Source organism: Pyricularia pennisetigena, chromosome 2, assembly GCF_004337985.1.
Source record: "Pyricularia pennisetigena strain Br36 chromosome 2, whole genome shotgun sequence".
Lineage (NCBI taxonomy): Eukaryota > Fungi > Ascomycota > Sordariomycetes > Magnaporthales > Pyriculariaceae > Pyricularia > Pyricularia pennisetigena.
The window spans coordinates 4,235,555-4,248,520 of NC_043741.1; the positions used below are offsets into that span (position 1 = coordinate 4,235,555).

Genomic DNA, 12,966 nt, shown 5'->3' on the forward strand with positions numbered 1-12,966 from the left:
TCGTTAGAAGAAGCCAAATGGTCGGCGGACTCCCGACTTTGGGTTACCAGTGTACTTGGGTACCTTTCTGACCTTACTTACCTACAACCAAACAACAATCCCTTCGGTTGGGAGTTTCATTAGATGTCCGCCAACTCCCCCACCTAAGCTTCTTCCACTGCTCTACTACCCAGGCAGGTGTGCTTCAGAACAGTCAAGAAAATGGCAGACCACCAAACAACCAAAATTGATAAATCAAATCATCTTCTTTTGGTACGTTCGCCCGCCCTATGACGTCGGTCAACGAAGCGTCCCACGGCAGTTCTTCTACCGACTGCAAATCGTTGTAATTCCCACTAACAAGCTCGCCTTCTGGTTGCCGCCCCCGCCAATCCTTGCAGGACCAAACCCTCCTTAGGCTGCCATACGATCTTATGCGCAAAAACTTTCGAAATGCCCACTTTGTCGTCGAACACGAGTCCAAAGCCGTCACCAAGCTGCTCAAGGACACGGCCACCGGCTCGCTAAAGGGCAAGCACTCATCCGACGATGTGCTAAAGAACATAGACGCCATGCTGGCCAAGGCCAAGGGCATCAAGCGCAAGTTGCAGGCATGCTCTGATGAGGAGGCCCGACTGTACCGGCAGCTCGGCGCCCGGATCAAGCACGTCGGCGAGGTGATGTCGATGGAGACGGTGGACGACGTGAGGTACGAGCAGTGGTCCAGGACGCGCCTCGACCGGCTGATCGTAGACTACATGCTCCGCCACGGCTACAACGAGAGCGCCTGTGCCCTAGCCGACGATCGAGGCATACGTGATCTGGTCGACATCGATACATTTGTTCACATGAGCAGAATACAGGAAAGCCTGGCCAACAGGAGCGTGACGGAGGCACTGGCCTGGTGTCATGAGAACAAGAAGGAGCTCAGGAAGATCGATGTGAGTATTCAAACGGAAGCATGGGCTCGATAAAACATGAAAACAACTTACTCTATTTGCGTACGTGAGGATTTCCTATACTGACCTCGAGGCGTACATCTATCAGAGCAATCTTGAGTTCATGCTGCGGTTTCAACAATATATCGAGCTCGTACGCTCCCAGACGTTGCCGAAAGTTCTCGAGGCCATCACGCACGCGAGAAAATACCTCATCCCCTTCAAGGGGACTTACCCACATGAGGTCAACCAGGCTGCCGGCCTACTGGCCTACCCGCCCGACCAGACAAGCGACTCGTACAGCGATCTGTGGGGCCAGGAGCGCTGGGAAATGCTGAGCACTCTATTCATCGAGACGCACCACCGCCTACTCTCCCTTCCATCATTCCCACTACTGCACATCGCCCTGTCGTCCGGGCTCTCGGCGCTCAAGACACCCGCCTGCCACACGGCCGGCGCCCGTGACTTGGCCGACACTCCCAACTCGGCCCCGGGAAACTCGTTGGACTCGTCCATGTGCCCAATTTGCTCGGCGGAGCTCAACGAGCTGGCCGAGAACGTGCCTTATGCGCATCACAGCAAGAGCCACGTCGAACACGACCTCGTGCTCCTGCCAAACGACAGGGTGTACGGAAAGACGCGGCTCGAGGAGTACGCCAGGAAGTCGGGTCTGCCCCAGAATTGCGTCAAGGACCTCCGCACCGGAGAGATCTTCCCGGCCTCCAGCACAAAAAAGGTCTTTATCACGTGAGACGCCTACAGAAGAGAAGGTGATCTGTGTATTTTTTTTTTATTTTTTTTTTTTTTTGTAATGCCTGGCTTGGCTTCCGTATCTATGCTTGGGTTGACTTACACAGGGTTCTTGTTTAAAGGAGTACCGGTGGACTTCGAGACGTCGGATCTTTCTCTCTTTTCTCTCTCTTTTCTTTGGGCTTTATGGAGATGGGTTTTATGGCGTACGGGTCAAGGGGAAAGCTCGGAGCGGCACTCAATCAGTTATATTCGTAAATCAGATCATCTCCAATGACACAGCGAGTTGAATTTCACAATTCTCCATTTGTTTCGTATTGGGAGGCCGAGATCGCATACGAATGTCAGACTGGGCCCTGTGATGCGGCCACAACTCTTAGAAAATAAAAACCAAGAGAAAGCAGGGCCACGGAGAAGAAAGGTATACTTTTTATAGGACATAGGGCAAACGTGAGCAGAAGAGAAAAAAAAAAAAAAAAAAAAAGCCGGATACTACAGAAGACAACATCATACAAGCGGAGCGCATTCGCTCGAATCCATCATCACCAGCCTGCCCTGCCTGCCTTACGCATCCATCCCAATAATAACGCCGCCCCTTTCCATTCCCATTGCGTCCTGTTTTGACAGGTGTCTCCCAAAGGCCAATCCCTAAGATAGCGTTCAAAATCAGACGCTACTGTTGAAAAAAGAAATCATTCCATGTACAAAAGACTATAGGCTCCATGAACTACCACCGGTCAAGGAAATGCAACGTGGTTGCGCCACCAGTAAGTAGGTCATCAGGCGAACATTCAGCAGCTACTACGGCGCTTCCATAGAAAAGTCAGCAGACCACCGATGATTTGCAGGCGGCTGTTGCGGTCGTTCCATGGTGAGATCGTATGATAGCGGCCGCTGACGTTGCCGTGAGTGTGGTGCTGAAGCTACATGAGTGGGCCGAGACGGATGTGAAGGAGCAGATCTAGAAGTATCAGGGAGTAAGCCTCGCTGTTGCGGTGTGGTGCCGGGAGGATGCGGTCCGCGGGTTTCGGCAGAAGTGAAAGAGCTCCAAGAATAATGCGACGGCGCAGGTCGAGGTCCAGAAGCCTGGGGCAAGGCAGATGGTATGTATTGTGTGGGCGGTTGGTAAGTTTGACTGCCTGGTTGTCGCCAGGGCTGCGAGGGGAGGCCAAGTATGGACCCGTGAGTCCAGCCGGGATTAGACTGATGGCCTGGATAGACACCAGGATTCTACCGTTGGTGGCTCGAGAACGCAAAGTGGCCAAACGCGCCACCTCCTCCACCAGGTGTCATTGGTCCCATGCCTCCCGCGCCCATGCCGTTTGTGTTGTGAGAGTGCGATACTGCTCCAGGAGTCGTCACCAGGCTAGCAGAAACGGTATTTGGAGTGCTAGGGCCATTCTGCTGTTGTTGCTGCTGGTGATGCTGCAAATGATGTCCTTGAGTGCCGTTTGCGCCGTCACCTTGGTTCCCGGCCGCGGCGGCATTGGCAGAAGCTAGGGACAGCGATGGCCCTGGCTCTGGGTCTTCTAGTCCCCATACCTGACCCAGAATGTCCTCTGGTAGCTTGCCGCCGAAGACTTTCTCGCGCATTTGGAAGAAAGCCCGACCGGTGAGTAGAGAATCCGAGCCTGCCTGGTGTGCAGGCCCTGTGCGCTTCACCTTGAGCACTTCGGCCAATGTCTCGAGTGTTGACTTGTGGTCGAACTTTTGCAGAGCATCCACGATAGCACCGTCGATCCCTTGGAAGCCTATTGCGTTGAGAGGCTTCATTTGGTGCTTCATGAAGTACTTAACATCGTATATGTTGGGGAAGAACAACCTCAGCAGCTGCTTGAACTCGTCTTGGTCTTCCGGTAGCATATTGCACCAAAGAAGCTTGAGCAGGTAGCCAAAGTCGTAAGCACTGTGGAAGCTAATCCATGAGATGCTCTCGTCGCACACCATGCCTGATGAGATCATCAGGGATGCGAATTCTTTGGGGTTGATTCCGTCGCGCTCCAGTGCGACAAAATCGATGCCGGCCTGCAGGAGCGATTCGATTTGGGATTGGCTGTACATGTCATCCTTCAGTGAGAACTGAAAGTTGAACTGCCACGTATAGGGTAAAGGCCCCTGTTGCGCACTCCTCCGGCCTGCGGCACCCAATAGCTCCGCGACATCGGTAGAGTTGGGACGCGCCGGCGGGTTCTCGCCATCCTCGTTGAACAGGGTTATGCCTATCTGGATGACGTTGAGCATGTCAACGTTGGCCCGCAGGCACTGGTAGTGGTAGTCTCTCTTAGATCTGAAAGAGCCCATTGGCCTGCAAACCACGCCCGGGAAAGTTGTGTCCTGGAGAAGAACAAAAAAGTTGATTGTCAGTTTTGTGGTCAAGATACGAGCGCCCCGTAAACCTCTTCTCTCTTGCTCGTATCCCTGACGGCCACCTGGAAACATTCGCATCTCACCATTGATATGTAAGAATATCTCTCTATCAAGTCTCGCAACACAGCCATCTCCTCGTGAAGGTTGTGCTTCCACACTTCTCGTATACGACCCTTGGTCTGATTACGGGTGGGGTGGTCGACCATGACGCCATGGCTCTGTTGTGGATGATGTTGTTGTTGCTGCTGCTGATGGTGTTGTTGGAGAGCGGCACCCTGAGAGAAACCCAGACGCGCCGCATGGCTGCCCAACCCCGAAGCATCGTGAGCGCCGAAGCCACTGGCAGCGTTCAGGCCGGCAGCCAGGCTCAGGGCTCCGTTGGCGGCGAAAGGGTTCAGTTGAGCATTGGGATTGATATAGGCCGGGTTCCCAAGCGGCGGCGGATGACCCCCGGCGTGGCCTTGGCCATGTGGAGGAAATTGATGCTGGTAGGGCGATATTGTGGTAGGCCCGGTCGGGAACCTGTTGGGCGGCGGAGGCATACTATCTGTCAGTCGCTATCTCGGTGCAGCCGTCACCGTCAGACTAGCGATTGTTGAAGCAATAGACGAGCTCCTTCGGTGTTGTCGACGGATCGGTGCGACGACGGCGGTGCATGAGGCAAATCAAAACCAGCGCCCAATATTCGGTCGAGGTCCCGCGGCGCCGGGTGGCTGTTGCGCCCTGTGCGATCGATCCGAAGACCAGGAAAAAAAAAGGTCGGTTGTTCTCCGTCCGTTCAGCGATTGGGGGGAAAAAATTGAAAAATCGTCAAGTCGGTAGTACGTATTGCGTAGATTGTGTTTCTTGGTTCACAGTGCACGGGAGAAAGGAGATGCAAATCAAAATAAAACCAACTGGGTTGGCGGTGATGTGTTGAACAACGTGTTCCCTCTGCAAGAATAAGGTACTCAGTTCTTTCGAATTTGGGCCGACATTAGCTGGCATGAACCCGCACTTGAGCTGCTGCATTAACGCTGCTGGACACTGCTCCCTCTGCAGCCTCTCATTGTAGGTAGACAGGACCAAGGTGCCTGCGTGCGCACTGCGGGACGGCTGCAGCTTAGCTTAGTCATACCTGTGCGACTTTGCTGGGTGGGGTCTGTGCTCATATCGAGGTTTGATAGGGCGTTGCTTTGCTCGGCCAACTAACGGCGGGCAGTTGTTGGAACACTGAACATGACCTTCAATTCACGTCAAACTCGGAATCGGGGTGAGACGACGACAACAACAACGAACGACGAAACCTACCTGCAACAGCCCAGGAAGTAGGTCTTTGGCCTTGGATTCCAATTGGCCTACTGTTGATCCCGGAAGCGTCTCGACCAGCGTGAAAACCGATTCCCCAACATGTTTCCCTCAAGGTACAACCACGAGCTGCCAATCCTGCAATCGCCTAGTGATTTCCCTAAGACCTATCAAACGAAGCTGTAGATTTACTGATCGGTGTCGGAACCGTTTGGTCACGCAGGGCACTGAGGGCATACCAGCCCGGTCACTCGAAGCCCAACATTACCGGCTTCGACCCCAAGACTTTTGTCGAAGCTGCTACCAAGAAGCGATACGACCCCTGGGAGCGATTGTCAGTCTAATCCTTTGAATATCTGAATCTCGCTCGGAGTACCATTGCACAGAACAAGAAAACAAGCTGACTCTTTTTCGGATTTCTTTTGTTTTGTTTCTGAATAGGGAATCGTGGCGGTACACTGGTCAGTTCAGCCGCTTCAACAGGTTCAAGGGCGCCTTCCCCGGCTTGGGCATAGCGACCGTCGCCTTTGCGGCCTACTGCACATACGAGCACTTCTTCCTCAAGGATGACCACCATGGTGAGGGCCACCACTAAGGTCGCTGCTGGACGGGTGGGTTGGTCTGTGTACATATCTGAGCTTTAGGCAAGAATCGGATCTCGGCGTTTGTTGTTTGTCCAATCTTTCAAAAGATGTGATGGACTGTTGCAATGGGATGACGTGGGGGAAGAACATCCATACCAGCTGTGACGTACTAAATGTCCTTCAGAGCGTCTCACCAGTGAATCAACTCTTGGTTTTGTGATTCTACTAAGTAGCAGAAGCGGCTGTGTTCTTTTCACCGCGCGTTAACGTAATCGGATAATTGTACTTCAAAACAGGCCATACTTGCTGGTTCATTTGGACCGAAAGTTGACTTTAATCTAGTCTGGATAATCTTTCTACGTCGCTGATAAAACAGACAGAGAGAAAAAAAAAAAAAAAAAGAGAGAGAGAGAGAGGGCTAATCTTTGAACAATACTCATGCTATAACCAATGCCTGGGATGCAGAGGAAACAAGAGGGGAATCACCTGGGCCCAACAAATTTCCATGCCGTCTATCCTTACCGGTAGGTATTGCCAACAATAGAAAGTCATATCCGTAATATCCTGAAACATTCACCATTTTATCATCAAAAGCCTCCCATAACAAAATAATCGTACGAAGTTCAGCTATCCGCTGCCATATCCCGTAGTCTTAGATCATAACCCAACCCCATTCACCAGATCGAGCGCGCTCTCGACGGCACCCTCCAGTTCGCCGACTCTTTGCTTCAAGGCCTTGTTCTCATCCCTGAGCAGGCCGACCGTGTCCCAAGCCACGCCAGCGTCTTGGCCACGGCAGTTTGCACAGTTGGCAGGGCCAGCACTGTTGTCTACCGGAGATGCAGACGTCACGTTCCTTACCAGTTTTTGGAAGGCCGTCATGGACTGATGTTTTTGCTGAGCCGGTGCAGACCGCTGGGGCAGCGCGCCTTTGCTGGCCAACGGCTTCGGGGCCGCCTTGGGCGGCACTTGTGGCGGCGCCATGGTAACCGAGGAGGGCGATCTCGGCAGGGCGGAGTTGGGGCTGTCGGTCGTGGTGGAACTCCGGGAGCGCGAGAAGACGCTCTCAACCTCAGCCATGCTATCGTCATCGGTGTCGAAGCTATCAGCGCCACCGCTGCTGCGCCAGTTTTTCATCCTGCGCCGGTATTGGAGCTCTTCTACCGCCGCGTCGACGTCCAAGTCCTCGACGATGGATCCCTCTGATGCAGGACCGGCCCCATGCGTCTGCTGGTCGAGACGTACCTGCGGGCCCTTTGGGGAAGATACACCACCAGCTGCCGCGAGGAGTCTCGCCGTCTTTCGGCGCTCGGCAGCCAGTTCGTCGAGAAGCTCCCTCATTGCACGCTCTTGGTCGGCAGCCTTGTAGGCCATGTCCTCAAGTTGCATCTTGAGGTGCATAGCGCGGGTAGTCGCTTCCTCCATTTCTTCGAGATCGGCTTCTCGCTCAGCGCTCAGCTCGCGCAGTGCTCTGGCCTGCTCCGTGTAGCCGTTTTGAAGACGGCGGGCGAGAGCCACAGCGTTGACCTGTAGGTTCTTGTAAGCGGCGGGGGAGAAGGTGTCACCCGCGGCCGGGGCGCCCCCGGGGAATAGCGCCGCTTCCACGTTCAGGCTCGACAAATCATCTCGAGGCTCGCTGGACTTGGCCGAGGGGCTCAAGGAGGACTGTGTAAGCCGCGACGATATTGCAGACATGCCCGAGGCGATGAAGGCGAATCTTGACGAAGCCGGCGAGGTCTGCCTCTCTCCCGGAGTCGACGTCCTGTTACTCCGCATCGGCGTTCCGTCTGTTGATGCAGGTGTGGGTTCATCCCTGGGAATGGCGCTGTCGGCGCCTCGTATGCTCAAAGGTGACAACAAACCGTCTCCCGCAGCCCCTTCACCTTGTCCGCTGCGAGATGACACGTCCGAAACCCTCTTGTTTTTCTTGCCATCGCCGGTGTAAGGCATCTCGACAGCCAAAGTAGGCCGCTGCTGCCTTCGCTCCGGCGAAGTAGCTCGGTTGATGAGGGCCAACGGCAACAGGCTCGTGCTGGACTGCTGCCTGCGGTGCAGAGATGCCAACGGTGGTGTCGAAGGCTCCCTGTAGGCGGCGGAGACGAACCCGCTGTGATATTCTTGTACCGGCTGGTGGCGGCGTTCTTCAGTAGTGATAGTGCCGGTGGTGGCGATGGTCAGGTCGTCAAGCTGTTGTGGAGGCGTCAAACGCGTCGGCGCGGACGCTGTGGCACTCTGTGAGTGGGTGGTTGGACTTTGATTCAGATTTGGTTGAATGCAGCGTGGGTCAGGGCGGGATAGCTGGGATATAGGAGATTCTGGTGGTGAGGAAAGAGAGGCAGAGGCCAAGCCCCTGGCCTTCGAGCTTAGCATCATGCGTTAAGGTTTCGGGGTCAATATCCCTAGGGCGAGCGTCGGCGCAACGCTGCACGCCTGTTGGAGCCCGCGGGGCCAGCCAGGGTAGGATGAGGGCCCAGCCAATTTCGAACTGAGCGGTGGGAATCAGGCAAGTGTAAAACGGAGCAAAGGGAACCTTGTCCTCGGGAGGTAAGTCGAGAGGACTTTGGGCAACAGCAGTACCGAGTGCTGCATGCTAAGTTAGGTGGTGACCTAGGTACCTCAGACAAAGCCTAGGTTTCCAAAAAGAAGTTGCCCACTTCAGCTGGCAGCGGGAGCCGAAGTTCGCTCGGATGTCCACTCAGCAACTTGTAATGAAACGAAACAAAGCACGCCGAAATTGTTTTGTTTTTTTTTTCTTTTTTTCTGTTGGAGGCGATCAGTGCCCGACGTCAGGGTCCAGACGACTACTGTGGACTAACAGTGGTTCTCAATGCGTAAACCGCAGATTGCTCTTAAAGCAGCAAAAAAAAAAAAAAAAAAAAAAAAAAAAAAAAAAAAAAAACGCAGGGATGAACTGCTACGTCGGGGTGGGTTGTTGGAACGTTTGAATGGTTGCGAAGTAAAAACAAAGCCACTTACTTCCCTGCACCGTGCATTGACGTGTGGAATATAACCTGATGACAGAAGCGTCGGGTGCCGCCCGGTACTGTGCTGTTTTGTGGCTTGTGATTTGGCAGGTATCCTGTAGGTACCGGAAACTAAGCAACTTAGCAGCATCCGAGGTTTGGGGAGGATTTCTGAACTAAAAACCACAGGATTCCCTGCTTAAAGTGCTTGCAGGATAAAATGTAAACCATTCGATTTGCTGCTCATGATCAAGAATAAAATCAGTTAACTCATACCGTTCACATGAGCAACCAAATCTTAGTACAAGAATAAACAAAGAACAGGGATCTTTGTTTGTTTATCAAGCAAGGGTGGTGACGCATGTCCTTTGTGCACTGGTTCACGGGGGCTTGCTGGGCTATTTTTCCCCTCGTGGGGTCTCTGGCTGGCTACCTTACTCAGATCCTGGCCTGCAAGTCTTGATTTCCTTGGTTTCCCAGGTTCCCTGCCAGCATCCACACGGTCGTCATTGGCTACATGCAGCATTCCACCTGCACTGGAGGACTCCGATCCCCCAGTGGTTCGTTCAGGTTAGACAACGCTTTGGTGGCTGACCAGCGGGGCGTACAGCACTTGGCTATGGGTTCAGCCACCCAACGTTTGCATGCCAGCCACCCACTGTAAGCGGAAGCCGATTCGTGCAAACCCACGACTGAGAAGGCCTTTGTGAACATTATGCTACCCATCGAGATTTATTACCGTTTGTATCACGTTATCCGAGGGAAGAGGCTGCGAGTAGCCAATTATCTCCTAGGTTAGCTTTGTCTCCGGACCTGCGTGATGTTGGGAAAGCTATTCAAAGTGGCTACACGGTAACAGATGACGTTTGCTATGAACTGGGCCGAATCTGCCACAACAAAGCGCCTGCTTGAGGAAATATGCACTAGACACCGTCTCGTACTCAATTTGTTGAGCTGCGATATACCTCAAGATCACAAACAGTCACTTTACCCCTGGAAGTCTAGATGGGTCCGTGGATTCGCTTCTTGCTACTATACGGCAGAAGGGGGGGGCTGGTAATATTTTATTTTCCTTTGGAGCATTATGTTGCGTGGCTCGCCACATTGCTCGCTTTCCAACTAGTTTCACCACTTGATCCCGCAGAGTCTAGAGACGATTTACGACTTGATGTCTTTTGGAGGAAAAAAAAAAAGGGTGGGTGCTTCCTCACCCAATGCAAGATTGTCCAGCCATCCAACCGTCCAACCTGCTTGAGGACTGATAAAAAAAAAAAAAAGAATTATGCCTGAAATAATCCAGTTAGAGTTTCCGTGATATTCCCACACCTGCCTAAATCGGACCTCAAAGTTGGTCTACAGCTCAGCAATGAGATTGGCTTTACTTGTTCGGTTTGATATATCACCTCCTAGGTGAATCCTCAACATCAAGTGTCTCCTATAACTACGCAAACGGACCGTATTCGACCATCCATAAAAGTCCTGCCTTTTTTATTAGGATCTGGGTCTTGGTCCGTTTCATATCAGAGCTCATACAATTACTGTCCGAGGGTCATGTCCGGTCCAGGCACAGTCATGTCCGGGCCGGCCATATTCACCGGAGGGATCATCAACGACGGATCCGGCACCACACCAGCAGCCAGGGCGTTGCTGCTATCCACAGCAAACTGCACACCCGCCGGGGATGAGAAGACCAGCTGGCCGCTGCCGAGCTGGTCATCTTCTGGATGGAGAGGGTACATATTGGCCTCCATGGTGTTTCCGTCAAAGATGAGAGTGTTTTGGATGGGAGCCTGCGACGCGCCGAGCACGTTGATGACGTCTTGGGCCAACTGGCCGCCGATAATTGCAGTCACGGGGGCCAGCTCGCTGCCAATGTTCTGAAGGAAGCTGCGGAGCACTTCGGACTTGAGCGTCGAGACGGGCAGTCCCAGCTTGTGATGCCGTTCGGTGGCAAGCGTCGTGAAGCGTTCGAGGTCTTCGCGGCGGTTGAGAGCGGGTAGGCGGCCCTTCTCCTGCTGGAATTCGAAAAGCGCCCGAAGGCACGAAAGGACGGGCGTAACGGCACGTAGGCGGCGGGGTGACTTGCGGTACTCCTCGGGGAGCGGCGCCACGTCGGACAACGTCCAAGTGGAGTAGCGCTCACGCTTGGTGACGCGCTCGATGGACTTGCCGCCCTCCTTCTTCACCTGGACATCGATGATGTCCCGCGTCCTAGACTCGGGCTGCAACTTGGTGGCGACGTTGCCCTCGTCGCGCTGTATGACAAAGACGTGCTCGATCAGGTCGGCAAAGATATAGCCGTAGAAGCCGTGCGAGCCCGCGGCGTAGAAGGGTTTGTTCACGATGCGGGTGGCCAGGTTTATGATGTTGAAGGCATCAGGATCCAGGTCAGTGGCGATGACGACGCTGAAGTTCTGGAAGTAATTGGGGCCTCTTGTCCGGATGTCCTCCTTATCGACAATAACGTTGACGCGAGGGTTCAACTTGCGCAGGTTGATGCTGGCCGCCTCAGCGCGATTCATCCCCAGGTGGCCCTCATCCTCGGATAGCAGGAACTGAGCTCCAAAGTCGACGGCGGTAACGACCTCGTGATCGACAATGGTCAGAGAGTTGATGCCAGCAAGAACCAGATTCTTGGCGATCTCGTTGGCCAACGCCTTGACAGTGACCAGGAGGACGTTGGCGGAACGGATCTTTTCCTGCGCCTGCATTCCCCATAATCTGATTTGGCGATCGTACAGGGCAATTTCGTCTTAAGACGATTGAGCCCAATCAAACAAACAAAAAAGATTTCAGATCCAGGTCAGCTTCGATTCATCATCAAAGGTCGATGATTTCTGTGCTGCCAGCCACTCTAAACTCACCTGCACTAATGCCACCTGCCTGGTGTGCATTGCCATTGGCATCAGGTTGTGCTGTAGCCTGAGCCTGTTGCACTTGTCCCACTGGCGGCAGCACCGCTTCTGTCATTGAGTCCTGCATTGTATGCTAGGGCTGAATATGATTTGAACTTTCAGCCGATAGCCTTGGATTTCTTTGTCAGGTATTTGCGATATGACAGGCCTCAGCTCGGATTTTACTCATAAAAGCATGTCGTCGTTATTGATAATATGTGCCTTGGTTTGTTTTTCTTCTTCTCCTTGGATGGCGATGCGTTTGGTTGCGCAAGCTTAGATGAGTTGAGGTAGGTTAAAATGGCAAATGAGAGCTTTGTTACGGATTTCTGGGGTCTGGATGCTCCAGGTTCAAAGGCCAATCAATACGCTTGCTCTCCTGCGACGGGGATGCGCCACAAAGAAATGCAAGAGTCTTGGATATATTGCGAGTCGTCTGGAAAGGTCAGCTTCAAGGTACGACCTTTCCTTTGTCGCATCTAATTGCTGATTTGATTTTTAGTATCAAAAATGGGAGATAGGTCATGAGTTTCTTGATAGCCTAGCCAGTTTGAGTTGGGTGGAATATGCAGGACTACCTAGAGTACTGTACCCGTGCGCAGGCGAGTAAACAGACTTTCAGTCTTTTTTTTTTTTTTTTTTTTTTTTGCAACGGGGTCTGGATAGCCCGGCCAGTGGATCAAATCATTGATGATGCAGGCTCTGTATTGGCGTTTCCGCACAAGCCTGGGTGGGCGGGCCGTGTTCGTATCTGGGCTGAGATGGTTTTACTTTTCTTTTTTTTATGGACGTCCTACATGTAAATCATCTTGCTTAATTAGCCACCTCAGCTTTTGTCTTGTCGCATTCTGCAAACATTACATATGGAACACATACATGTACAGTACGTGCCATTTTCCTTGAATGGATTCTAAATTTAGGTATAATTGGTCGTTCCTCGTCCAGTATGCCCTAGCCTAAAAAGATGGCAAAATTTATTCCAAATGTTTATTCGAATCAAAATATTCAGAGTCAAGTAGCTGAATTATAGCCTCCAAGGGAGTTCCACCTCAATCGAAAACAGCCGGGTTGCATCGGTGTCGTCTCTCTACCTACTTGGCGGCGTGGTCATGTTGTGGTGAGAGGTGTGAATGTGTATGTGTGTGTGTGTGTGTGTGTGTGTGTGTGTGTGTGTGTGTGGTGGTGGTGGTGGTCACGGTCCCCA

General features: G+C 52.8%; 5 protein-coding genes across 5 annotated transcripts; 2 read left to right on the forward strand and 3 right to left on the reverse strand.

The window, feature by feature from the left end:
- Positions 1–201: 201 nt before the first annotated feature.
- On the forward strand, positions 202–1,668 carry PpBr36_01178 (uncharacterized protein; the record flags this gene model as incomplete). The annotated part of the gene is made up of 3 exons (XM_029888366.1): positions 202–252; positions 381–920; positions 1,027–1,668. The coding sequence occupies 3 exons, from the start codon at positions 202–204 to the stop codon at positions 1,666–1,668; spliced, it is 1,233 nt and encodes a 410-aa protein (XP_029752288.1).
- Positions 1,669–2,897: 1,229 nt separating this feature from the next.
- PpBr36_01179 (uncharacterized protein) lies at positions 2,898–4,576 on the reverse strand (the record flags this gene model as incomplete). The annotated part of the gene is made up of 2 exons (XM_029888367.1): positions 2,898–4,001; positions 4,118–4,576. 2 exons carry the CDS (start codon positions 4,574–4,576, stop codon positions 2,898–2,900), a joined length of 1,563 nt encoding a protein of 520 aa, XP_029752287.1.
- A 933-nt stretch (positions 4,577–5,509) lies between these two features.
- PpBr36_01180 (uncharacterized protein) lies at positions 5,510–5,916 on the forward strand (the record flags this gene model as incomplete). Its single annotated transcript, XM_029888368.1, has 2 exons — positions 5,510–5,655; positions 5,763–5,916. Coding segments are annotated over 2 exons (300 nt in total), but the record flags the coding sequence as incomplete, so codon positions are not given.
- Positions 5,917–6,562: 646 nt separating this feature from the next.
- PpBr36_01181 (uncharacterized protein) lies at positions 6,563–8,278 on the reverse strand (the record flags this gene model as incomplete). Its single annotated transcript, XM_029888369.1, has 1 exon — positions 6,563–8,278. One exon carries the CDS (start codon positions 8,276–8,278, stop codon positions 6,563–6,565), a length of 1,716 nt encoding a protein of 571 aa, XP_029751558.1.
- A 2,125-nt stretch (positions 8,279–10,403) lies between these two features.
- Positions 10,404–11,850, reverse strand: PpBr36_01182 (uncharacterized protein; the record flags this gene model as incomplete). Its single annotated transcript, XM_029888370.1, has 2 exons — positions 10,404–11,620; positions 11,733–11,850. The coding sequence occupies 2 exons, from the start codon at positions 11,848–11,850 to the stop codon at positions 10,404–10,406; spliced, it is 1,335 nt and encodes a 444-aa protein (XP_029751559.1).
- Between the last annotated feature and the right edge of the window lie 1,116 nt (positions 11,851–12,966).